At 37.6% G+C, this 25,562-nt stretch overlaps 1 protein-coding gene across 1 annotated transcript; it reads left to right on the forward strand.

Annotated features, from left to right (window-relative positions):
* Nucleotides 1–52: 52 nt before the first annotated feature.
* Nucleotides 53–23,841, forward strand: LOC757301 (LIM domain-binding protein 3). The gene is made up of 2 exons (XM_001197818.4): nt 53–383; nt 22,874–23,841. The coding sequence occupies exons 1-2, from the start codon at nt 243–245 to the stop codon at nt 23,024–23,026; spliced, it is 294 nt and encodes a 97-aa protein (XP_001197818.2). The 5' UTR covers nt 53–242; the 3' UTR covers nt 23,027–23,841.
* Nucleotides 23,842–25,562: the final 1,721 nt, after the last annotated feature.

The following is a 25,562-nucleotide window of genomic DNA, read 5'->3' on the forward strand; positions in this document are numbered from 1 at the left end:
AACATACCCGCTCCAACCTACCGGATCATCAAGACCCGCAGCATGCGCATATCATAATTATGTGTTGCATATTCGAATGTGATTAAATCTGTAGCGACTAGCAAACCTTCGGACTTCGACCAGAATTTGGTTGATTTAAATTTCCGAATTCCCTTGTTTACCAACGCGTGAAATCATCATTGGGACCAAAGGTCGATTAAAGACAACATTTGGTTACATTGAACCGGTGGGAATAGGACTCAATGCCCAGATTTAGCATGGATGAAATCGGCGATCTCATCAATTCTGGACAGACTATCGAGGTGGTTTTGCAGGGCGGCGCTCCGTGGGGATTCTCGTTGAAAGGCGGTGCAGAGCATCACTGCCCACTCACAATAGCGAAGGTACGTTGTGCGTCCAGATTTTCGATGATTCACACAGATTTACAACGCTGTTATTGTACTTTGTAAAAAGAAAACCACGCAACTTGTTTTTAGGCCTAACTCGTCAACTTCTCTCAGCATAATTTGACTCGTAGATAGAGTCTACATTCTTCAAATGATTGAGATTTAAACAAAAGTTAAAACAAATAAAAGTGGAATAAGTGAGTAGAGTGTGGGTGACGAGTATGATGCAAATAAATGTGTTGATGTCATGACTCGTGTCTGGTATCGTAACAGTGGTCTGAAATAATAATGCCTTACATACACCATAAAGTTTCCACTATTCTGTCAATTTAGACTAGATTGGCACTTGTACTTTTGAGCATTGCGGCCTTTCGATGGACAGAAATGACCGTCTGGTATGGGTCATTCTGTAATAAAACTGAGTGACATTTGGCAGCCTTCCCCATAGAGACAGTCAGAGGATCGAGGAGCCAGATGTAATCTCAGCGGAACAACCGTCGATATCAGAGAATGAAGCTTTCGGTCTAGCTATTTGATTGATAAGCCATTTGAATTTGTCAAGTTGTATTTTTTGATTGATTAAGTCATAGACTATTCTAGACCTATATCATGTAACTATATAAAATCACTGCTTTTAATTCACTTTTATGTGTCACTCAGTTTGATTTTATTTTCATAATTTCTTTTAGATTCTCATAGGTTTTTTGAACAAGTACAGATCTACAGACCTTGTGCACTTTTCAATTCCATGAATTTATTACACTCATGAAAAAGAGAAAGATCTGATTCACATTCTGAATCATCAAAAATCATCAAAATTACTTATTGAGAGTCAAAACTATATTCAGTTTTAAATTTGTTTCAAATGGTACCGGTACTAAATTATGTGACCCTACATTGCACACTGATTGTCATGTATAATCATGGCCGTTAGCTTTACCACATTTACGGGAAGAATGCTAAGGCAGCAGCTGGGCTTCCAGGCTTATCTGACCCATTATAGTGTTAACATTCCAATCAATACTATGAGAGCAGAAATCAATAGAAAGTCTTACCGTATCCTTCTAAAACAATGTATGTTTTTTTCTTTTATTGATCTTGTGGATTATTGTGTATTTTCAGGTAGACCATGATGAATAGAATTTCACACCTGAATGAGTAAAGAAAATGCAAGGACAATTTTTAACATTTCTTTTGAAAGAGAAAAAGGTGGACACCTAATAAATTTTAGCCAAGATGTACTGTAAAGGGGACCCCTGTATCTGAATACATTATGTTTTATCTTTCTTTTTTTGACCAACCACAAATCCTAAATTTAGGGCACTTTGATCCATTCTGCAACCACCATCACCTGCACTCACTCACCCACTCTACATGTACATGTACATGTAGTGTTCATTTACTGGCAAAAAGGGAGTAAAAAGACAATTGTGCACATACATGTACATGTGGCTATATAGAGATATTGAATATAATATGAAATTTAGTGAGCAATTAATTGTGGCATACTGTATTCACATGTAGATCTAGTGATCTACATGTACAATGCACATGATTGTAAGCTCAAAGCAAATATCTTGCAAAATACAATTCTAAATGTAGAGAGTACTTATGCTTATTACACATGTAGAGAGTTTTATTACCCAGAATCACGACAATTTTCTCTTTTATAGTCCATTGCTAACCTCACTGTAAACTCCAATAGCTCAAATTATTGCTCCAAACTCCACCATGTTCATAGTAGGTCTAAAGGTATTCTTGAGTTATGATGATGAATGATGACAACAAATAAAAATATTCCACTAGGTTTCAAACTGCAATCTGTAATAAAGATATCTCATGCAAAACAAATATGACCCCTTCCCCCCCCCCCCCCCAAAAAAAAAAATAATATCGAGCAAAGAAGGATGCAGTTTGTAATTTCATTATACCATGTACGTGTATGTAGGCACTTAAGGTAGAATGTTTCTAGTGTGCATTATTTTACCACATTAGTTTGGCAATTATGTTGTAAAGTTGTGACCCCCCCCCCCCCCCCCCCCTCTTGATCATGATGATATTACTTTGTTGGAAAAAGAAGTTGGATCTTATCAAGGCATACTACATGTAGCGCATTGGCATGATATTAAAAAACCCTGGATATCCTGGTTACAATAGTATTACACCACTGAGAAATGATGCCTCTTATCCATGTTGGAGGAGGTTATGAAGGGATCAGTCTGCCAAAATCTTTTTTTTTCAGGAGAAGTATTGTTGATGTTTTTATGGTTTGTAGATAAAGATCAGTCAATGTAGCATTTTATACCATCACCAAGTACAATACTTGTACTGCAGTTGTCCATGCAATACAAGTTACAACTTCAAATTCTTTCTAAAATTTTCAAGTATAAATTTTGGGCAATAAATTTCCCCTTATTTTACGTCTGCACATTAGCTTAACACGAAAATTAGATTTACAACAATTTGCATGATTGTAGAAATAAACCAAACATACACACACACTCGTAAGATCTCTCCCTTTAAACAGACAAAAATAGCTTGAAATATAGTCTGGCTTCCTTCACCTGAAGAGGACTTGTTTAGAAACGGGTCCTTTGTTGGTCAATTCAGACGATCAGATGGGATCAATAGCCGGCCTTTTTGACAGTCTCCTTTCATTCTTTGTTGATCTCATTCTTTGTATTGTTGGATTTTCTCAGTTTCGTTGAGAGGAAAGGAAGGAAGGAATGAAAATGGTTGCATCATTGCAAGCAAGCAGTTTTGCTTGACAATGCAACATCTGTACAATTTGGAGTCAATGAACAGATTCAGGTGTACAGGTTTTTGTACCACAATAGATTATTTATTATCAAGAAACAGATTCTCGTTTTTTCTGAAATTAAGTTGCTGGACTTGATCAAGATATTTTGTTGTTACCAAAACTGTGGGACTTGCAGTCTCAGATAATTTTTTGTAACTTCATAATCAAACTAATTGATATTGTAGGTATTGGGTATTCTTTTATTTTTACAATGGTTTTCATGGTCATGTGTTCCCAATTTGAATTGTTTCTTGATTTTGTTGTTGTTGAAATGATGAAAGGAACATTTGCACAAATTATGTACAATAATTTAATGGTTCTTTGACAAGTGAACTTCAACAGCTAGAATTCTATAGCTGAAATTAAAATTTTACATTGCTTTGTGACAATCATTCCAGATTATTTAGAATTACATTCCTCATATTTTAACCAGAACCTTAATCATTCATGAAGATATAGAAGAGGAGGGGACAAAATTAAATAATAATGGAGATAGATTACATGTACAGTAGAAGGAGAAATGCAGGGATGAAAAACAATAGGCACAGTGAAAGAAATGTAAGATTTAAGAAGAAATAGAAGTTGAAGTTGAAAAGGAGAGGGAGAGAGAGAGAGAGAGAGAGCGAGAGAGAAAGAGAGAGAGAGAGAGAGATTGATTGAAACAGAAATCTGCTTCAGTGATGAATCCTAATGTAGAAACTAGAAAGGAAAAATCTTGAAGGAAGAATAAAAAGAAGACATGGGAAGAAAGCAAGGTTGTAAAATAGAAAGAAAGTGAAAGTGAAGAATAAGGAAGAAGCAAGGAAAGATGAAGATGAAAGCAGAGGATGGAGAGTTGAAGATAGAGAAAGTGAAACAAGAAACCTGCTACAGTCACAAATTGCCACTGTACAGCTCTGTAGGATGCTAGTACCTGTATCCATTTACAGGTGGGGAAATGTAAACATCTTCATGAGGTCAAAGGTCGCATACCTAGGCCACCCTCTTTCTGCAACCTGTCAAGTCTGCTCCAATTTATTCATATTCTGAAAGTATAGACATATGCCTGCATCACTTTCATCCACAGTTTCATTTCCAATGTAAATACAATTATGTTTTCATAAACATACTTTAACTTCTTTGATCTGGTGAATTTGATATTCCATGTATCAGATGTGTGACCAGTAGAAGGCGCGAAAACAAATTATGGTTGATCCCCCCCCCCCTTTTTTCTTTTCAGTTTTGAAATGTTATGAAAGGAGAAGGAATAAGTAATGATAAAGAAAAGATAATAATTCAGAATAATTATTAAATGAATTGTTTATTTTTAGATATATGTAAAATTGTAAATAAAGAATGGTCAATCAATGCATTAATTTAAAGAAATGAAGGCCTTCATTCACTGGCTATGCATCAATTCCTGCCCTACTTCTGGTGCTGATAAGTATCTGTATTCTGTTCTGCAAATTACCATGTCAATGTATGAATGTACGTGTACATGTACCATGTAACATCGCAGGCTTCTACATTGCACATGTTCAAAATTGAAAGTCAAAACCAGAACATGTCCAATATTATAGTCATAGGAATAACATTTAACTACATCTACTTGTCTGAAAAAGAAACTTGATGGGGGCTGTTCAGGGTGACTAGCCCCCAGGCCACCAACTTTTATGCAGAGCCCCCCCCCCCCCCAATCTAATTTTGAATTTTGTTTCTAGGCTCTTAAAATTATCTATGAAAAATTAAATTGATAGGGGTTGTTCAGGGCGACTTGCCCAAAACCAATCTTTCAAGAACAGCCCCTTCCCCATCTCAATTTGAATCTTGTTTCTGGGCTCCTCCTAAATCAGCTGTGAAAAAGAAGATCGATTGGGGCTGTTCAAGGCGACTCGCCCGAGCACTTTCACAAGTCAGCCCCCCCCCCCCCCCACATGATTTAATTTTGAATATTTTTAGACTTGTCCTCAATTAACAGCCATTCTTCAGCGTTACCTCCAGCAGACCCTGGGAATTAAGTCCTAGGAATTAGGATTTGAGGGTCTTAAGACTCTGACTACGATACTATTGATGCATAGCAGTGACAGCACCCTATTCATGTCATTCCTGTGCAGGATTTTGTTTCCACCACTTAATGAAAAAATAAGATTAGGAGAAAAGTCAGGATTTAACAGATTGCACAGCAGTATATGTGCATTTCATTCTTGCGAAGAGAGAAAAAAAACACAGTTGGTCCACACCCTCCTAAATTTCACAGCATGGGGAGAAGCTTATTGAATTCTACCTATGGACGTTTAATTTCTAAAGTTAAAAGAACAATTCTTGAAAAGCTATTTGTCAGTATTAAGTTGATTGATAGCAAAAACCTAAATGATTGTTGCTTCTGAAAGTTGTTATTCTCAGACTCTTGAAGAGGACTAAAAGCGAACAAGAGGTTACAATTATCTAGATCCTCAGGATATCATCCCATTTGCTCTTTATATTTCTTTAGTGATGTCTTCACTATATTTTTTGAACCAGTGGGTGTCAAGTAAAACATTTAGAGCAATTTGTCTTGAGAGGGATTTGTCTCGAGAGAGAGAGAGAGAGAGAGAGAGAGAGAGAGAGAGAGAAATTGCAATCCTATTTGCTTATTAATGATTGTAACCTTTCTATTTGACCTTGTATTAGAAACATTAACTTTTATAATTTTCAATTGACACCTGTCACATCATAGGGAATGGGTCCAATCCAATATGTGATCCATATATATTTCCTTCATCATCATTTCTTTCACTTTTGTGCACTTTATGAAGAGTGGCAAAGTATGCGGGAACAAAGCAGAGCTGAGGATTGAAATGGGTGATATACAGTAAATGAATATTGCAAAATTGTTTACTTACTTGTATCAAAGAGAACTGTTGCTGAGCTAGCGCCATGAGCGTCCCCGGACGGTGTGTGCACTCTATAAGTATACAATATTATTATTATTATTATTAAAGTAATTAGGATATTGCGTGTGTATATTATTTAAAACTAGCAGGACCCGTGGAAAATCCACGGGATTCTAGGGGAGGGGGCCAAATAGGTAGATAGATAGAGGCCTATGTGCTATCCAAACAAAATTTAGATTATCTTTATATAGAGAATTTTTATAATATATGCTGTTTGACCATGAATGGCGCATCGTAAAACAAACTATGTCAGATAGGATCTCGGTAATTACTATTTATTTGCATTATTATTGTTGTGATTTCAATGTAGTTTCATGAAAAGACTACATATGCAGAGGCTTGGATTATGATTATGTTGGCATTGTTCACAAAATGTGTATAATTATTTTCAAAGTAAAGATTTTACGCGAAAAATCGGACGGTTTGTGCACAAATTGACTCGACTGTGTGTGGGACTGTGAGCGTAGAATCCAGTGAAAGATTTTTTTTTTCGGGGACTCGATCTATATCAAATTTTGGGAACAATTTGGGGGGCTACTTTTTTTTATTTTTCGGGGCTCATTTTTCTTGGGCTAATTTTTCATTAATTCATTTAAAGATGCAGTTTGTTTAGTCTAGTAGCGTAGTGTTACGTAAAAAAAGGCATACTTTCTGCGTCAAGTTTCTACGCCGAAAGTACGCGAATTTTGTTAAACATATTAAATTGTTTGCGTCCATCTTGCGTACTTTTTTGCGTCCCTCAGGGTATAGTAACGTAGGCCAGCGTACTCTCAGCTCAGCGTAGTTGGTACGCAACTCTACTATGGACCCCACGCCAATTAGTGATCGACCTGCCAGTGTCACAAATAAGGCATTAAAAATATGCTCATCTGACCGTAATTAAATGCCTAAAACCCCTGAGCTTTCGGGGGTTCAGCCCTTTGTACCCGTGGACACCACGCCTGCACTCAAATCGCTTTGAGTTACCTGCATGACCCCCCCCCCCATACTTTAAAAATTGATTTGATGCAAGAACTGTATCATACTAAAAGTATTATCATGTTTTTAAACGACCATGACGACCGTCTGATTTTCTTGTGAAAACTTTACTTTGAAAAATGATTATCGAAATTCAGTATACAACTATACATGGCCAGAATAATCACAATCCAAGCCCAGGTTTCATACATCTATTCACGAAACTATATTGAAATCGGGGCAATAATAGCAATTTCAAAGTGTTGTTTAGAATCTCCTCACACCACGGACAGACCTGGCTACTCCGGTCACCGCTACTCCATGCTCACACTCAGCTCCGACAGCACCGCCGACAGCAGAGCTCAGCTGCCGTGGCAATACACTGTGGACTCAAGGCAGTTTGCAACTGAACTGTCACGTGAAGGCGTACTATCACAGATCTATTTGCGCTATTCTTGTTGTGATTTTGATGTAGTTTTCATGAAAAGACCAATAAAACAGAAGCTTGGACTATGATTATGTTGGAATAGATCACAGAATTTGTATAATTATTTTCAGAGTAAAGATTTTACGTGAAAATAGGTCCATGGTTTGCGCCAGTTGTCGCAATCGCCTCGACTCTAATCGACTGTGGTGTGTGCATGTGTGTGACCTGAGAGCGTGTAATACACGTACACTGTGGGCGCCTGGCCTACAAAGCATATCCTATAGAAAGACGCATAGCACGGGTAAGCTCAACCAGTTGAGAATACATATTGGCTACATCCCCTCACCCGGGTGAGTCGTCTGTTGATGTGTATTTCTCTTACACGCTACAAAGCGAACCCTATAGCAAGAGGTCTTACTCGGGATACGCCGCAGCTTTTTCAATGAGACTTGCTACACCCGTTGACGCGAGTGGATTCTCGTCCATCGTGTGTCTCTTCGTCTCTCTTTGATAATTAGACAGAGGGCGGGTGCGCGCCTTGCCGACTCGCTCTCGCGGGTTCGTCGCCTCCTCGCAATCCGCGACGCCCGCCGTGCTCTCGTCCGCCCGTCCTCCCCGGCACCCCGAAACCGCGTTTAACGGCGTGGACGTCGATCGCGGGGTCGACGTGGCACGCGGGTTACGGGAGACAGACCTCGTGGAATTGTGCCGCCCTCCCCGCGCCACGGCGGAGGCGGGCGGGGTCGGGAAAGACGTTTTTGAGGAACCGTTTTGTACCCGTTTGGACCCCCCGCGGCGATTTTGCGTATTAGTAATATAGATCATTTACATGTAGCATGATGCATCGTGTTTGAATATATTTTGACTTGTTTTATATGAAATACCTCATGGATCCACACAAACCTCTTTCCTGTGGATCCAAAGCAACACATTGGAGGGCTGAGTGCACAAAACCTGTTCATATTTTAACATTTTAGGGGTGCAGAGTGAAACTTTGGGGACCATGAACCGGATCCTAGTACAGTCAATCTGCTTTTTGCAACCACCTGTATACATGTAGAAAAACCACCTGTCTATTAAGACAACATTTATTGTTTCTCTTGAACACTGTTTCCTATTAGAACATATGCTAAAGGAACCTGTACATAAGGACCACCTGCCTATAAAGACCACTCTTCTTGTCTTCTTTGAGCAGTCTTTATAAACAGGTTTTCACTTTAATTTCAAACCCTGTACATATATGTCTGTTCCTGAATCTGTGATGGTTTGATTGTAATGATACAGAATAACACGTGTGCATGTGTACCATTGGAGTTCAATGTATATTAAATCTCAATTTTCCATTTCACAGTTTTTGCATGATTTTCATCTGTACTTTGTTTGCAAATTCCTCTCTTTCAAACAAAAGTCATGAAACCATGGAGGTTGGTCATGTGGAACCACAGGATATGTTTTATTCAAAATGCAAAGGGGCAGGATAACGGTAAATATTACAGGAAGAAATTAGTGACAAAATGATCGTTATAACCCCATTTAAGGATCGTTTCTGCTGGGTAATCGAGTGAATCCATCACTGTTAGACCTGTAAAAACAGAGAATACAGAAAACAAAATATTTTAATTGTGACAAATTGAACTTCCAGTTTATTTGTGAGAGGTACTTAAATTGTATGAAATAAAAAATCACTTTGTGCTGTAGTATGGACATATTTCCAATTGCAATTACGATTAGATCATAAGTGTGTAATGTTGTGAATGTTGATTAACTCTCAAACTCAAAGTAATGCTGATTTATATAATATTTACAGTAGATATAACAACTTAGGCCTACTGTGTTAATTCATGTATTAAATTAATTTGCCCAGGACATTCTAGATAATGGTTAAGAGTTGAGTAAGGGTGGGGAGGGGGTGTTAACAAAAAAATAAAATAAAACTTAACTTTACCACATCATGCATTACAAACCCTTAGCAGTTCTTACAAGGGCTTTTCTCTATCACAGAGGCTCTTTTGTTTTGGGGGCAAATAGCCCTCGGCCAATCCGTCTCCCCCCCCCCCCCCCCCCAACTGGATCTGACTATGTATTTAAACTCTGACTGGATGTCTTGGGAACGTTAACCTGTTCATACTGTGTGCATGAGTCATTTAAGCCAACATGTGCGTTCAATGCATGAGAGAGTTTCTTCTTTACTACATGTAACCCTTATGGGGCATCTTAAATCTTGTGGTTGTCTACTTGGCTAATGTCTCAAAAGACTAAGTGGGGTGCTTCTTCAGAAAAAGCTAAATCTTAAAAATCAGTGCCTGTGTTATAGACATTCAAATGGGCTGTCCCCAACATACAATAATGGAAATAATAATGATGCCCATTGCCCAAACTGATTAATTAGGATGAAGAATATAGTCCTTAGATATATCTCATTCATTCACCATCATACGCAGCAAATAAATCAATTGATTAAATGATGTCTTGTCGAATTAAATACTTTCTATTCTCTCCAGATTTGTCTTAAAAAATCTTTTTCAATAATCTGTTTTCTAATCTATATCCCTATTGAAGACTTTTCTTTTCTTCATTCTATTAAATAACAAGCATGCACAATTTTTCCCCCTTACCCATACAACTGCCATCAGAAATCACAATAATGATGATACAGTATTGGTCTACATTTTTACAGACAGTAAGGTTTCACTGTTTGATATGGGGCAAATGTAATGCTTGCTGATGTGAAACGCATTGCAAGAAATGTCAGCATTGATTTGTGATATTTTAGGGCTAATTCTTTACATGTTTATGAAGAACGCTAAAGCGGATTATGAAGATTATGTGGTGAAGTGAACAATTCTTTCTGGAATGCAGACTAAGGTATGTGTGTTGACAGGGTTTTGTGAAAAGCTGAGTGGAATTTATTTGAAATGTAATGGTGTATTGTTAGGAGATATCAGAACAACCAAGAGCGCGTTTATCTAGGCTTGCCACTAGATATGTACATATCGTACCCCACTATCAAACCCCACTATCGTACCCCTCTATACGATCGTGATTTGCGGGATGTCGCGTTTATCTACCCTTCACGATTCAAAATAAAGGCCTTGTGTCTGCCCAGCTGTTTTGACCCGGGAAGCAGACAGTTTCTCGGAGTCAACTTCACACGTATGCTTGTACACAACACCTGGGTGGTCATATTTGTATGTGAGGTTCAAAACAGCTTTGCGTTTATCGATCTCTCAGAAACGTGATTCTGGCTGTATGTCACATTCAAAACGCACTTTTTTGCGTCTTTAGATATGCCCATATCTAAAGACGTTTGAAAAAGGCTTTGCGTTTATCTACTTCTAAATTTGCCAGAAAGACGTTTGAGAAACCTGATTCTAGCCAAAAATTTGCTAGATAAACGCAACCCAAGACTCATTAAATTTTTTTTTAGCAATGCTTTGAAAATTAGTTCCATAGTTTAAAAGTGTATCGTAAACACACTTGCTTATACCCCCTTTTTACTCCCCCTTTCTCCTCCTTTTCTCCTCCTTTTCTCCTCCCTTTCTCCCTTTCTCCTCCCTTTCTCCTCCTGCCCCCCTTTTCCTCCCTTTTTCCTCCCCTTTCTCCTCCCCTTTCTCCTCCCCCTTTCTCCTCCCCCTTTCTCCTCCCCCTTTCTCCTCCCCCTTTCTCCTCCCCCTTTCTCCCCCTCTTTCTCCTCCCTTTCTCCACCTGCCCCCCTTTTCCTGCCCCCTTTTCCTGCCCCTTTTTCCTGCCCCTTTCTCCTGCCCCTTTCTCCTCCCCTTTTCTCCCCCTTTCTCCTCCCCCTTTCTCCTCCCCTTTCTCCTCCCCTTTCTCCTCCCCCTTTCCTCCCCTTTCTCCTCCCCTTTCTCCTCCCCCTTTCCTCCCCTTTCTCCTCCCCCTTTCTCCTCCCCCTTTCTCCTCCCCCTTTCTCCCCCTCTTTCTCCTCCCTTTCTCCACCTGCCCCCTTTTTCCTGCCCCTTTTTCCTGCCCCTTTCTCCTCCCCTTTCTCCTCCTCTTTCTCCTCCCTTTCTCCACCTGCCCCCTTTTTCCTGCCCCTTTCTCCCCCTGCCCCTTTTTCCTCCCCCTTTCTCCTCCACCTTTCTCCTCCCCTTTCTCCTCCCCTTTCTCCTCCTTTCTCCTCCCCCTTTCTCCTCCCCTTTCTCCTCCCCTTTCTCCTCCCCTTTTCTCCCCCTTTCTCCTCCCCCTTTCTCCTCCCCCTTTCTCCCCCTTTCTCCTCCCCTTTCCTCCCCCTTTCTCCTCCCCCTTTCTCCCCCTTTCTCCCCCTTTCTCCTCCCCTTTCTCCTCCCCTTTCTCCTCCCCTTTCTCCTCCCCTTTCTCCTCCCCCTTTCTCCTCCCCTTTCTCCTTCCCTTTCTCCTCCCCTTTCTCCTCCCCCTTTCTCCTTCTTTCTCCTTTCTCCTCCCCCTTTCTCCTTTTTTCTCCTTATTTCTCCTCCCCCTTTCTCCTCCCCCTTTCTCCTCCCCCTTTCTCCTCCCCCTTTCTCCTCCCCCTTTCTCCTCCCTCTTTCTCCTCCCCCTTTCTCTTCCCCCTTTCTCCTCCCACTCTTTCTCCTCCCCTTTCTCCTCCCCTTTCTCCTCCTTTCTCCTCCCCTTTCTCCTTCCCTTTCTCCTCCCCTTTCTCCTCCTCCTTTCTCCTTCTTTCTCCTTCTTTCTCCTCCCCCTTTCTCCTCCCCCTTTCTCCTCCCCCTTTCTCTTCCCCCTTTCTCCTCCCATTCCTCTCCTTCATCCTTCTGGGTTTCCCCCAAATGCATCCCTAAAGAATTCTTAAGTTTGCTTCTAAAACACACAGTGATTTCCCACCGTTTACAATGCAGGGTACATTTATTTCTATTTCTAACTACATGTTCATATAGATCTATAGACTAGTGGGTACAGTACTACAGTCGAGAATTTAGGATTATTCGTACATTCTATTCCTTCGTAGACTGTATTAAATGTAAATGAAATTAGCAGTTATATTTCTAGCATACAAATATTTTAAAATTGTACCTTAATTCCCTGTACATGCACTCACAAAGGTTGAAATTACTATTATTCTTAATTCAATTCTCAGAGTCCTCACTCAAATTTGATAAATGTTGGTTATGTAAGTTGTAATTATATAGGTATCACTTGTTTTTATGTCCCATTGAAATATTTTTGTTGTTTTGAACTTTTTTGTTTAAACTTGATTCAAAAGATATTGGCCCTCCTCAAGAGTCCTTATTGTAGAAAGATTCTCTGACAGATCTGTGCTACTGCATGTTGCATCTACAGTTGCCTAGTTACACAACGTACAATGCTTGTACATTGTAAACTCACGATTTACATGTACATGTATAACTTGCATATATATCCAGTGGAAGAATATCTCCACATACATGTAGTCCTGCTTAATTAATTCACTACAATGATTCACTATATCAACACACCCGTATCAGTTTCAGTGGCATTCCTACCCGATGAGAAGACAAAGGATTCCCTACCAGTAGAGGAACAGAAGGCCGTATGAATCAGCAGTGGTTCTTGTTGGCCTACAAAAAGGACAACTTTTGTTTGCATAAAAAGCACGATTAACTTAACATCTAGTTCATTTGAATTGAAAATATTGATTGGTCATATGCTGTGGTGTCTCGGATATTTGCATTGCATGTGTAAGATAATCATATCAATATGAAAGAAAGTTGGCCTACAAAAGGACAATTTCTGTTTGCATAAAACTACATAAAACGCATGATTAACTTAACATCTAGTTCATTTGAATTGAAATTATTGATTGGTCATATGCTGTGGTGTCTCGGATATTTGCATTGCATGTGTAACATAATCATATCAACATAATAGAAAGTTTGCCTCCAAAAGGACAATTTATGTTTGCATAAAAAGCATGATTAACTTAACATCTAGTTCATTCGAATTGAAATTATTGATTGGTCATATGCTGTGGTGTCTCGGATATTTGCATTGCATGTGTAACATAATTATATCAAAATAACAGAAAGTTGGCCTACAAAAGGACAACTTTTGTTTGCATAAAAACATCTAGTTCATTTGAATTGAAATTATTGATTGGTCATATGCTGTGGTGTCTTGGATATATGCGTGGCACGTGTAACATAATCATATCAATTTTTTTAATATTTGCTTTTAAGACCTGAATAAACATACATACAGACGAAGGGAGATTTAAATACAGCCACTGAAGAGCGTGGCCTAGAAATTATTGTATAGCCTTTTAACCCTGTTTAGACTTTTGGAAATTTATATGAAACTTGTATAAAGAAACGTATAAAGAATTATTATGTAGCGAAAGAAGCAGGCAGACTTTACAGGAAAAAACAATTTTACAACATCATGTAAAGAATCGTTAGTTAGAGAAGGGAATTCTGAAGAGGTCATGCAACACAACATTTAGACTGCAACGGAATGCTGATTCCTTATTGAGTTTTATTAAAAACATTGCGCAACAATGCGATTCGTTATACCATGTTTCTTTAAAAGATTAAAACTAGGAACAAATTAAGTACTTATTCTTTAGGTATTAGATTCTTGTATGGCTACATTTATACAATGAATCCCTGTAGTCTGAATGCAGGGTCAGAAAGGTGACATTGGTTTTGCTCTCCCTTTTGATCAGGGAGTAAGGGAGCTACAGAAATGTTAACAAAAAAACCAAACAAACTTTGTTGTTACCAAGGAGACAGACCTGATCAGAGATAGATAAAGAACTTGCAGATACATGTATGTAAGTACATACTTTGGTTAAGAAAGATACCTAATATACATGCTGTCATGCTGCCATGCTGGACAGGAATGTGTGGATGGCCATCACAGCTCGGGCAGTTGACCCGACTTAAGCAAGCACTTAAGCAAGCAATACATGCTGTATGATTTTAAAAAATGAAATAATGTTTAGAGAAAATTTCATGCAAGCTTGTTAAATGCACTTTTTTAAAAATTGAACAGTTAATTATAGGGCAGCCACCCCAACAATATACCGTAGTACCCCTTGAAAATTAACTCCTCCCCCTTGAACAATTCCTCCCAAAGAACCCCCCCCCCCCCCATAACTAACCCAACAACTACAGTACTTATCCTTACCTCCTTAATATTATGTTTTGGAATGAAAGGTGGACTGGTTTAATTCTAAAGGCCCTTTCATTGTTGGATACTTTTAGATGTTCGCTCTAATATGTCACATTCTCAACAACAAAAGAAATTGGGACAAATCCATTTTTTCACATACTTAAAAAGTTACAAAACTTGGTAAAGGTATGAATAATTCAGTTGTATATGTGCGTCATTCTCGTGTGCATGTATAGGCATGTAAACCTGCTTCCTATCAGAATTGATCTAATCAAATCACAAAGGTCCTGTGTTCAAATCCTGTACTGAGACCTATCTGAAAACTGACGATCAGTGTAAAATGATCTTCTAGACATAAGTCATCTTACTTGATTGATACATATCTTTAAAAAAAAAAGGGTTGTATAATGGTTAAAACATGATGTTTTAAAGCCCCACTGCACTACTTATAGCTACTTGCGCCCTCTATATAGCAAACAATGCCTAATAGGTTACCGTTGGTCCCCCATGGTCCCCTTTTGCTTATGTTAATTGAGAGCTGATTTGATGAGATAACCACCTGTCAGTGACCATGCAGGGAGGTATAACCCCTCCAAGCCAAACTAGTGCAGATAGGCTTTAAAATAAAAGGAATAAACAAGGATAGTCTCTTCACAATTCAATATTCTACGGTCGTCATGATAACTGTCCCAGCTATTGCAGCTGACGTCACGCTTCCAAATATGTCAAGTATTCAGGAGACAAGCAACAGATGGTGTTGCCTCCACAACGTGAGAGGTATATTGCTGATTGCTTGTACATTATTGAATAACTAACAGCATGTGAATAGATCGGTTTCATATACTAATGTACTGTGCAGGTGGTTTGGTGGCAAATGCAGTATCTGTCTAGTCGTCTACCATTTGGTTTAATTAAAATTCTGCCAGAAGGGGGGTGGATGTCGGTCTTGAGAATTTTTTTAAAAGGCCAACATGCATGGTATACATAATTTGAAATAGGGATTGTAACATATACCGTATATATATTTTTGGGGAGGGGTTGCACAGAGAAAATGAAATTGTGCTCGCATTTTCAGAGCTGTCAAAAATTCCATTTTTGCCGGAATTACTCTGTTTTTTCCTCCAAATTACGGTATTACATTTTTTCTTCATAAATTTCGTTTTTTTTATATATTTTTTTTCCTTCCCGCACATCAAACAACTGCCCTAAAATGTTGATTTGATCACGAATTCAATAGAAAACTAAGTTTAAAACATGCTTGAATAATGAATACATACTTGAAGAGAAAAATATTATCAAAAAGAATGAAATACCGGTACTGATAATACCAAAATAAAAAAAAAGTAAAAAAACCCTTGTATGGAAAAAAAAACAGCTTAAGGAATGGAAATTTCTGCATTGGAAGTGTGTCGCGCGTGGTTGAAAGTTTCGTTTTAATGAATTCCTTTTTTTTGCTTGAAATTCCTTTTTTCTACCATCATGATTCCTTTTTTTGGTCGCACAAGGTTGGCAGCTCTGCATTTTCACATGTACATGTAACTGCAGGCTAATTTTCACATCAATATTAAAGATATTGTAATTTGCAAATTAGCAGTTGTGAGATTTGTGAGGATAATAACAGGAATATTGGAAGAAGAAATTGAATAGGAGAAGAAGAGAAAAGATGAATTTGAAAAAGAAAACTAGAGCAGGGAAAATACACTCCAGTGTGTATTATTATCTAAATTGGACAGGACTACAACTAGTGGTGATGCATGAAAATAGAGAAGGTACAAAATAAAATGTGAGCAAGAAAGAATAGTTGATACAGAAGAAGCAATACTAAGTGAGAGGAAGATCTAGAGCAGGCCTTCTCAACTAGTTTATTAGAAGTGCCAAAACAAAAAGAATTTGTAGTTGAAGTGCCACCATGTATGGTTGACTGTGCTGTGAGGGAGCGTAGAGACTGCGCCGAAAATGGGTGGGGTCCAGGGGCGAAGCCCTAACGGGGTAGCAGGGGGCAGAGCCTCCTGAAGCTGTTGGATTTAGGGCTTTCTAAAGGCCCAAATGGGGCATTTTTAAAACCATTTCATTCCACAATATAATCAATCTTAATTTCATATTGATGTGAAAAAAATAGTACGATTCCTGGGGAAAATTACACTGGAGGTATATTTATATGTAGTTTTGTGTGTGCAATAAACACAGGAAATGTCAAAATAAAGTGAAAAATCAAAAAAACAAAACAAGATGTTTCGAGAGATTGGCAATGTTAAAATTGGTATCCCATCGTAAGCTAATTGTTGTGATCAGACCTTAGATTTAGATAAAATGGTAAAAAACGATAAATTCCCCTTTCTTCTTGTTTGTTAAGCAGGCATTTTGGGCTCAAATTCGACTGCAACTTCTTGATTTAGCTGAGTATTTAATTCTAAAATATATATTTTCTTTCTTTCTTTTTGTTTTTTGTTTTGTTGTTGCAACAGTCGCGCGCCACTCCGACTGACCGCGCGCGCGCCACCAGTTGAGAAGGCCTGATCTAGAGGAAGGAGAGGCTGGGGGATAGGGAGAAGGGAGATGTGGGGCAGGGTAGCAGAAGGAGGGAGGAGGAAGGATTAGAAAGTAGAGGAACAAGAGGAGAAAGGAATGGAAGGAGGAGAGATGATGAGATAAAGAGAGGAATAGTAAAGGAAATAAATTGAAAGTGTAGTTGAAAAAGAGAATAATACCTACCTTGAATGATGAAAGAATAGGATGTGAAATGTGTTTTAAGTCCATTTGTATTTGTTGATTACTTTCCAGTCAGCCAAATTGATTGCACCTGAACTCTAAAATGTCTTTGAAGTTAAGTCTAATGTCGCCCTCTTCTGTTAGAATACAGACAGTCAATGATAACTACATTCACAGAACATATGGGCCTACGGTCTACACTTCAGTATTTATAGCAATATTGTGTCAGTCAATTCCACTTTTGATTTTTGCAAATGTTTTTTTAGGAAAATACAAAACAATGAGTTTACCTGACCTTTGTGTTCTGGCAAATTGGATTTTGTTGCACGATTGAAGAGTATTTTTTAAATTCTGTTGTAAAAGTGGGTATAAATGAATGCTACAAAGTGGGAAACAAAAACCTCTGTTCAAAAGAGGGATTGACTTGTTTTTTCTTAATTTGTATTTTTTATATTGCAGTGAAGAAAGTAATTCCTCAATACAGGCTTGGATTATTAATATATTTCTTTGTTTGAAATGTATATGGATTCTTTAAAAAAAAAAAAAATTGTTGCACAGATTGTATTCTTCACTTCATGAGGAGTGCAAAAACCTTTTCTATAAATTGGTATATTAAGGTGTGACTAATATGGCAGCCCAGTAAGCATCAAGAATGGGGGCAAACAGTTGCAATAATAGCAATGAACTGTAATAACAAACAGCCTTTTAATAAAACTTTTCAGACTTCCTTGAAATTCGCACCGCTCAAAGTAAATTGTCTTCTGCCTTTTGTTCTCTTAGTCCGACCGATTGATCTTAGCTGTTTGTTCAAGTGTCCTTGTTACATACCTCAAGCCAAGGTTTCTGTAACTCAAGTTTATCATTAAGAAGGCCTATATTCTCAAGTATATTCAAGTATATCATCAATTTGGGGGCCCTTTTTCACACCCTTTCTCCTTTCCCCATTTTTCCCCTGAAAGTGAATGAGGGTTATTTTGCTGCTGGGCATGTGCAGATCAGCGATTATTGATACATAAGTTGTTAACAGTCATCAGAAAGCCTTTCATATTATAAGTTCTTGAATTTGAGACAATACAGATTCACCCCTGTATACATTTAATTGTATGTATGTATGTCTGTCTCTGTCTGTCTGTCTCTGTCTGTCTGTCTCTGTCTGTCTGTCTCTGTCTGTCTATCTCTGTCTCTCTCTGTCTCTCTCTCTATCTCTCTCTCTCTCTCTCTCTCTCTCTCTCTCTATCTTTTCTTTCTTTCTTTCCAAAGCTGTCTCTCTCCATTTCTTCACCCCTTTCTTTTTACTTACTCCTTCTGCCTCTCACTCTCTCCCTTCTCGTTCTTTCCCTCTTGTTCGTTCCCTCTCTCTGCATCCATCTGAGACACAAGTGCCCTCTTTGTGTCGTGAGCATGTGCAAACATTTGCACGAGAGATCACATGACCCTATGGTAACACCTAGCCCATAGAAAGTGCCGTCCTCGACACTGTTTGCCCAGATAACATGAAGCATGCAAAATGTGAAAACAAATTGATGAGCACACACAAACAAGAAGAAAGATAGAAACAATATCCAGGTCTGTTTCGTCTTAAAAAACACCCAGAAAGAACATCCTGTTCTTTTATCCTTTTTTCTTTAATTTCCAATGAACTCCTAAGGAGAGAAATATTTGGCAGATGAATTTTGATTTGTTCTCTTTTATTGTTATTCATTGACTATAACTTTTGATAAAGCTTTTAACATGCCACTGCTTGCTTGATTCACTGGCCCTTTCACCACCACCCCCCCCCCCCCAAAAAAAAATAAAAAATTATGTTACATATGAATTGATAAAGAGGGTTATATCATTTCTTTATTTCATATTGATTAGAATCCAAATAACTGGTGACGAATTGAATGGTTTGTATCAGTTAAAGGTAATACATATTGGAAGCATATGCGATCCTACAATATTCAGTGATCGTTGTCGTGGTTGAAATCAAGTCTAAAGTTATGAAATTGTAAATAATAACCTCTTTATGGTGTATAGCTCCCTCTCAAGGTCAAGATATTGATAAAGCTATAAAACAATGTTTCTTGACTAAAATTGACCGATTAGCTATTCCCGTTTGGAAATTATTTATCACAACTACATATTCTGAGATTTTCAGCTATCATTGTACGGATGTAGGCACTGTTTGAAATTCATCAAATTTTTATATTCAATTTTTCTTGAAAGCAGAAGTGTCTTAGGGGCTGAATTTACTAGTGCTTATTATATAATACATCCACAGGGGCATCTAAATATATAAAAATTGTAAAAAAATGGCTATCCACCAAATTTTCAAAATTTCCCAAAACTTTGTATTACCTTTAATAAAGCCTTTACATACAGTATGTATGTACATGTATGTTAAAGAATATACATGTAGCAACATGCTGTGAGCCAAAAGGGCATTGCATCTGTGTTTATAAAGTTAACACCCTTCTTGCTATCAGCAGAGGATGTGTAGATTGAATTACATGAAATCTGAATTAAGTGATGTTTCACATGAATGATTACTACTTCATTTTGCAAAAATTGTTAATCCAAACAGGTACACTGTTAGTTTAAAGACCTTTGCAATCTTGCTATAAAATTACCAGAAAATATTTTCAACTTTGAAAAGCAATATGTCAAAATAGATGGAGAATTGATTGACAGCCTGAAATGTACAATTCAAAGTGACAGATAGGAGATGTAAATGATTATTCCATGTTTCTATTTTAGATGAAATATATTTCTATGTTTCTATTTATATGCAAAGGAACTATGTCTAAATTGTGATGATGCCAATTTCACTGTCACGCCATGTATGCTTACCTTGGAATATCTTTTGTTGCCCTGTAGGGTGTACGTGTTAACATTTCCAATTATACAAAAGCGGATCTGTTGACCAACGTTTAGCATGATTTTTGTATTGCACAGCAAAAACTTGTCACATGTACAACCTCATGGCTAATAATATATGTAAAAGACCTTTAACCCCTTACGTACGGAGGTCCCATGGGTTGCGAATTCTGTCCTATAAAAGAAAGAGAGCTAAACAATATATTTGAACCAATATAGCAACATGCTGTGAGCCAAAGTGCAAAGTACTTCCTGAATCTGAATTAGTTACATCCAATGCAAAAAAAGACACTGTATCCATCATCCATGGAAGATGATTGAATTTATCAATCAAACCAACCAATTCAAGTCAAAATTTTAATCTTGAGAGTCCATTTATGACAGTTGTCAAAAACATGGTGGCTCAGAGGGGGTTAATAGCGAAATGCATCCTGATACACCTGTACGTGTTCCCAATGACTCTTTGCCTTAAAATAGGATACCTGCTGTTTCTTTTGTGTACCTAAAAGTATGTGGGAATATGCGAGGAGATGCCAATCTCAATGACATATTTACATTTCCCATGACATTTTCTCATTGTGGCGTAATTTGGTTTGTGTCTACCAATCGCCATTGTCTCGCACAGCATTGTGCCGAGGATGAAAAGGAAAAGTGACAGGCTTTTTTTCACCTTGTTATGCAAGGATCAACGGGTACTACTGGGAATGGGGGCATAGCTAGGTAATGTTGAATTGAGGTAGAAGGGAGGGCAGAGATTTCAGACTGAACTTGCTAAAGAAGTAGCTGAAAATTTTCCAAAGAGCAAACAAAAATAAAAGAGGGTCATCAGATTTTCAAATTTGCAGACATATATATAAACACATTTTTCCTATCAGGCACAACGCAATAACAAAAATGGTTGATTTTGATTTAATTTTTGACAGCCCATAAAACGTTGAATTTGTGTAAAACAAATATATTATGGGGGGGGGTGTCACACCCCATCAACCCCCCTTTTTAGTGATGCCCCTGGTTGTGAACACTCCCATCCTCCTTTACCTTTCAGTTCAGATGTTTCTTACAATGACTCGATGTAAAACATTCCTTACTATGACTCAGTGTTTTAAATTACACTTTTGTTCACAGGAGCTCGTTTAGGGGATTTTCTATTGAAAAAAAGGGCTTTCCATGCAGTAGTTCTCATGTTTTCCCAGGCACCCGTTTCAGCTTTCCACAGCCAAATATTTCTCCACAGCCAAATATTTCTCCACTCCTTCTTTAATTATGACAACAACAGCACTTAGTAACCAAAGAACAGTACTATTTGGTCAATAATGCATGTTTAACAACAGTTCTCTATCTTCCGACAATAACTCTCTCCCTCAAGTGACACTCTATTCCACACTCAAGCATCCTGCTTCGCATTTTTTGAAAAAGCATCTATTCACAAACTCGACTGAAGTCCCTATTCCTGTAAAAACCCTCTCTTCTATCCTGTCAAAGACGATTTAATATGAAAAGGTTTGATCAATGGCTAGCAGTTTAACTTCTCTAATACCAGAGAAAGGGATTGACGTACATATGCATTGTCCAGTGTATTGATTAGCGTATTAAGGGGTAAGAAAAGTATAAGCGGGGAGGTGTGAAGATGGATTGCTTTATAAATAGCTCTTTCAGTTACCCCCTTCTTTTTTTAAGCGTTTTCCCAGTGGGAAGTGCGCTATTGCGGCTGTTCTAAATGTGGACTCCCGCAGTTATGGTCTATAGGTTTCTAGTTCAATTGATGTTGCTATTTGTAGAATAAATCTATAGATTTGAACTGCTGAGTCAGCTTAGGGATGATCTTGTTAAAAGAAACACTTTGTTAAGTGTATGTCCTTCAAATTTGTGTGAAATAGAAATACTGGTGCAAGTACATGTATGCATAGTGGTAGAATTTCAATTTGTATGCCTATATGAAAAGAAATGAGATTATTTATCATCAGAATGTATATTTCCAGAGCTTATTTCTTCCTTTTTTTTACAAGGGAAGAAGGGAATGGAATTCATTTACTCTTATAATATAATTACAAAGGGAGCTTTATTTGATCTGTATTTTTGTGCATATACTGTATGCATTTTTAGGGACATTACACGATAAAAGGAGATTAAAATATATGTCATTGATAATTTAATTTAATTGATATGTTAAGTTATAGTGCATGTCAGTTGTGTGCATGAATGTGTGCATGAATGTGTTCTCATTGCCTAATGATCCAACTTTACCTGCACTCTTAAAAGTACTGGGTAAAAGATGTTTCAACAGGGTAATTATGTATCCCCCCCCCCCCCCCCCAATCAGCTTGGTTAATATTTTGCCCATTTTCAAGTAATTTTTAAACATTTTGATCCTAATCTGAAAATATATTACTCAAGTTGGGTGAAGAAAATTCCCTAAGTTGGTTGGATGCCTGATAACCTTGTGCTGAGCAAACTCTTACCCAATATTTTAAAGATTTCATGCAGTACATAAATGAAAAGACTAATTTTAATGTATAGAACTGATGGGTTTTATTCAAGTATGAAAGCATCATCAAAATTTGTATTCAGGTTTATCAAGTACCAGTAATGTCACTTGGATTTCTAAAGCCAATCTCGTCTATTTTTATTACATATCCAAGAAACAAGATCAGCATTTGAAGCCTCTGTATATCATATCCCTCGTTTAATTGACACATACTTTTCCACAATTTTAAAGACCTTTTTAAATTTTTTTCTTCAACAGATTGAAGCTGGAGGTAAAGTACATCACACAGGAGATGTAAAGCTTGATGATGTGGTTGTAGGCATCAATGGAGTACCCTGCGACAAGCACGTAGAAGCTATCCAGTTGGTAAGAACGGCTCATCATTCCCTATCGCTGACACTCTTCAGGTGAGATTTCCTTGATTCCTTGTTGATGGTTGATTGATGAATTATTTTACCCAACTTGTTGAAGGCAAGAATAGGCCTGTCCTCATCAGGTCGAGTTGGCCAAATCATCCGCTATTTTAACTATCCCGATCGCAAGTTAGCCAGTTAATTTGCGTCTTCAGCACGCAGTTGCAATTAGCGGGATCTTTGGTCAAGAAAATATACCGAGAAATATTGATCTTGTTTCCTAAATGTCCCGCTATTTAGGAAATAGCGGGCTAATTTGCGCCCGTCCGAGCTAGTTTTTGATTAGCGTATTGGTCTGGTGAAGATGCACTTTTGAGCTTCAGGATAATATCCAGAGTCTGAAAATAGCGGGTTGTTTGGCAAACTCCAGCTGAGGCCTTATGAAAGGATTTCATGGTGGTGGTTGTAATGGGGTTTGTTTTGAATCTGGAACCTCCTAGTTTTGAGACCAACGTAATACCACTTGGCCATACCTCTTCTAAAATACACATACTCTTTAGTTTTTTTCTTCTGATGTTCAGGAGAATACCATATATAAGCAACAATATTGTTTGGTGTGTGTGATAATAGTGAATTCCTAATATCTTTATCATAAAGCAAGAAGGGATTCATTTCTTAGCATATTTTGTATTCTGGTCACTTTCAACTTCTTGGAGTTTGAAGCAATTCCTTACTTTTTCATTTGTTTGAAAAAATAAGACGTTCTATATCTCAATGGAGGCTGAATAACAATTAACATTCCTTCAGCTTGCACTCCCTTTATATTAGAGCCAAGATCAATTTCTTTTCTTGACTTTTGAAAGCAATTTTTTCTTGTTGAGACATGTTCTCACCGCTTAACCCTAGCTCCGGAGGGCCACATTTGTGTGGGCCAATCATGCATTACCGCATCACAACAGGTATTCACATTTTTCAGTCTCTCAAAAGTTATGATTACGTTGAATTAAAGTAGAAACACATGTGATGGTCCTTTGAACAGAGAAAGAAAAAGGAATTTCTTTATTTTATGCTTTATTACAATCTAGACAAAATTTGAGGACATGTACAGTATCAAAGGTTTATCAGATGTAGCAAACACTAACTTGACAAATAAAAATATTTGTCATGGTTTAAAGAATAACCTCTGTATGATGTACAGATGCAATTTTACAATACATAAGATTCTCACATGTTTCAAAATTCAAAAGCTGTATCATATTTTTTTCAAATAATTGCTGTCAGTTTTATGAAAAATTAGTCCAAACTCTCAGATGGTTACATGAAATTTAACCTTGAAATAAGCAATACCCATTATTTGAATTAACTACAATAGAAAATATAACATGAAACAAAATATAAAGAATGCAGGAGACCATTTTGGAATTCAAGTTGCACCCCCTCAAAACCTAAATCTGTGAACTTATTGGGACATGTAGGCCACCAAACTTGACCCCATCTTGAACTTTGTCAAGGAGGACGAGGAGATTTGTTTCCCTGACAAGACGTCTTGGAGAAAATGAAGTCTTTAAGGTCAGAAATCTGATCAGAACAAACAAATATTCAGACCTAAATGGATTACCGCTAGACAATGAATTTCCGCATACTTTTCAATGAATGGTTAGAGAACGAACAAGGTTAAGTCAACTAGATTCCAGGCTCCGAAATATAAACTATTAACATCTTATGAAACTAATTTGTGAACTCTTTATGTCTGCCAGATACCCTCCATTTTATTCAATGATTGAATATTTTATCAATCTTTTGTATAGTCGAAATAAACTGACCTTGTTTGCAATTGGTATTCTGGAAGCTTACATCAATGGCCTTAGACTGCTTTTATTGTTTGCATAAAAATTATATGCACATCATTTCTTTGTTAGCAAAATGGCTTGAAAAGGACTTCTTTGTCATTGCTCAACTGTTACTTATTATTATATTTGTTCAAAGACATTTTTAAAGAAATCATATATTTGCAAGTTCAAAGCTAAGAGCCAAAAAAGTAAACAATTACAATCTGACCCCATTTTCACTGATTCTACACCTGCACTTGACCTCATAAATGTACAAACATATGGCAAATGAATTTGGTATGCAATTTTGTGCCGAATAGCTGATTTGAGGTTTCTCAAGTCTCAACAACAAACTTTAAGTGCCATATTTCAGATTTTAATTGCAGTATTTAAAAATAAAGTTGAAGGGGAATAAAAAAATTGAGGGAAGCTCTGATTAAATGTAAACACTTCTACTGCAGAATTAGCCCTGGATCTGGATCAATATGAAATGTCTTTGTACTGTGATGAAACTCTGGACCTCCTACCTTTAAAAATTTTTTTTTAAATGTAAGCATTCTTCCTGAATTTTGGGTAAAGGGAAAGAAGAAAGAAAAGGAGGGATGATGAATTACACAAAAATGAATCAGGCATGTCGTGGGCAAATAACAAATGCTGCCCTCTTGTGACAGATACATGTATGTTGATAAGCTTTCTACAGTCTTCATAATAAGGCCTGTTGGTTCCTCTGCAAGAAACAAGAGAGATGGGAGGGAAAGTCACAGA

Source organism: Strongylocentrotus purpuratus, unplaced genomic scaffold, assembly GCF_000002235.5.
Source record: "Strongylocentrotus purpuratus isolate Spur 01 unplaced genomic scaffold, Spur_5.0 spur5_scaffold_11, whole genome shotgun sequence".
Lineage (NCBI taxonomy): Eukaryota > Metazoa > Echinodermata > Echinoidea > Camarodonta > Strongylocentrotidae > Strongylocentrotus > Strongylocentrotus purpuratus.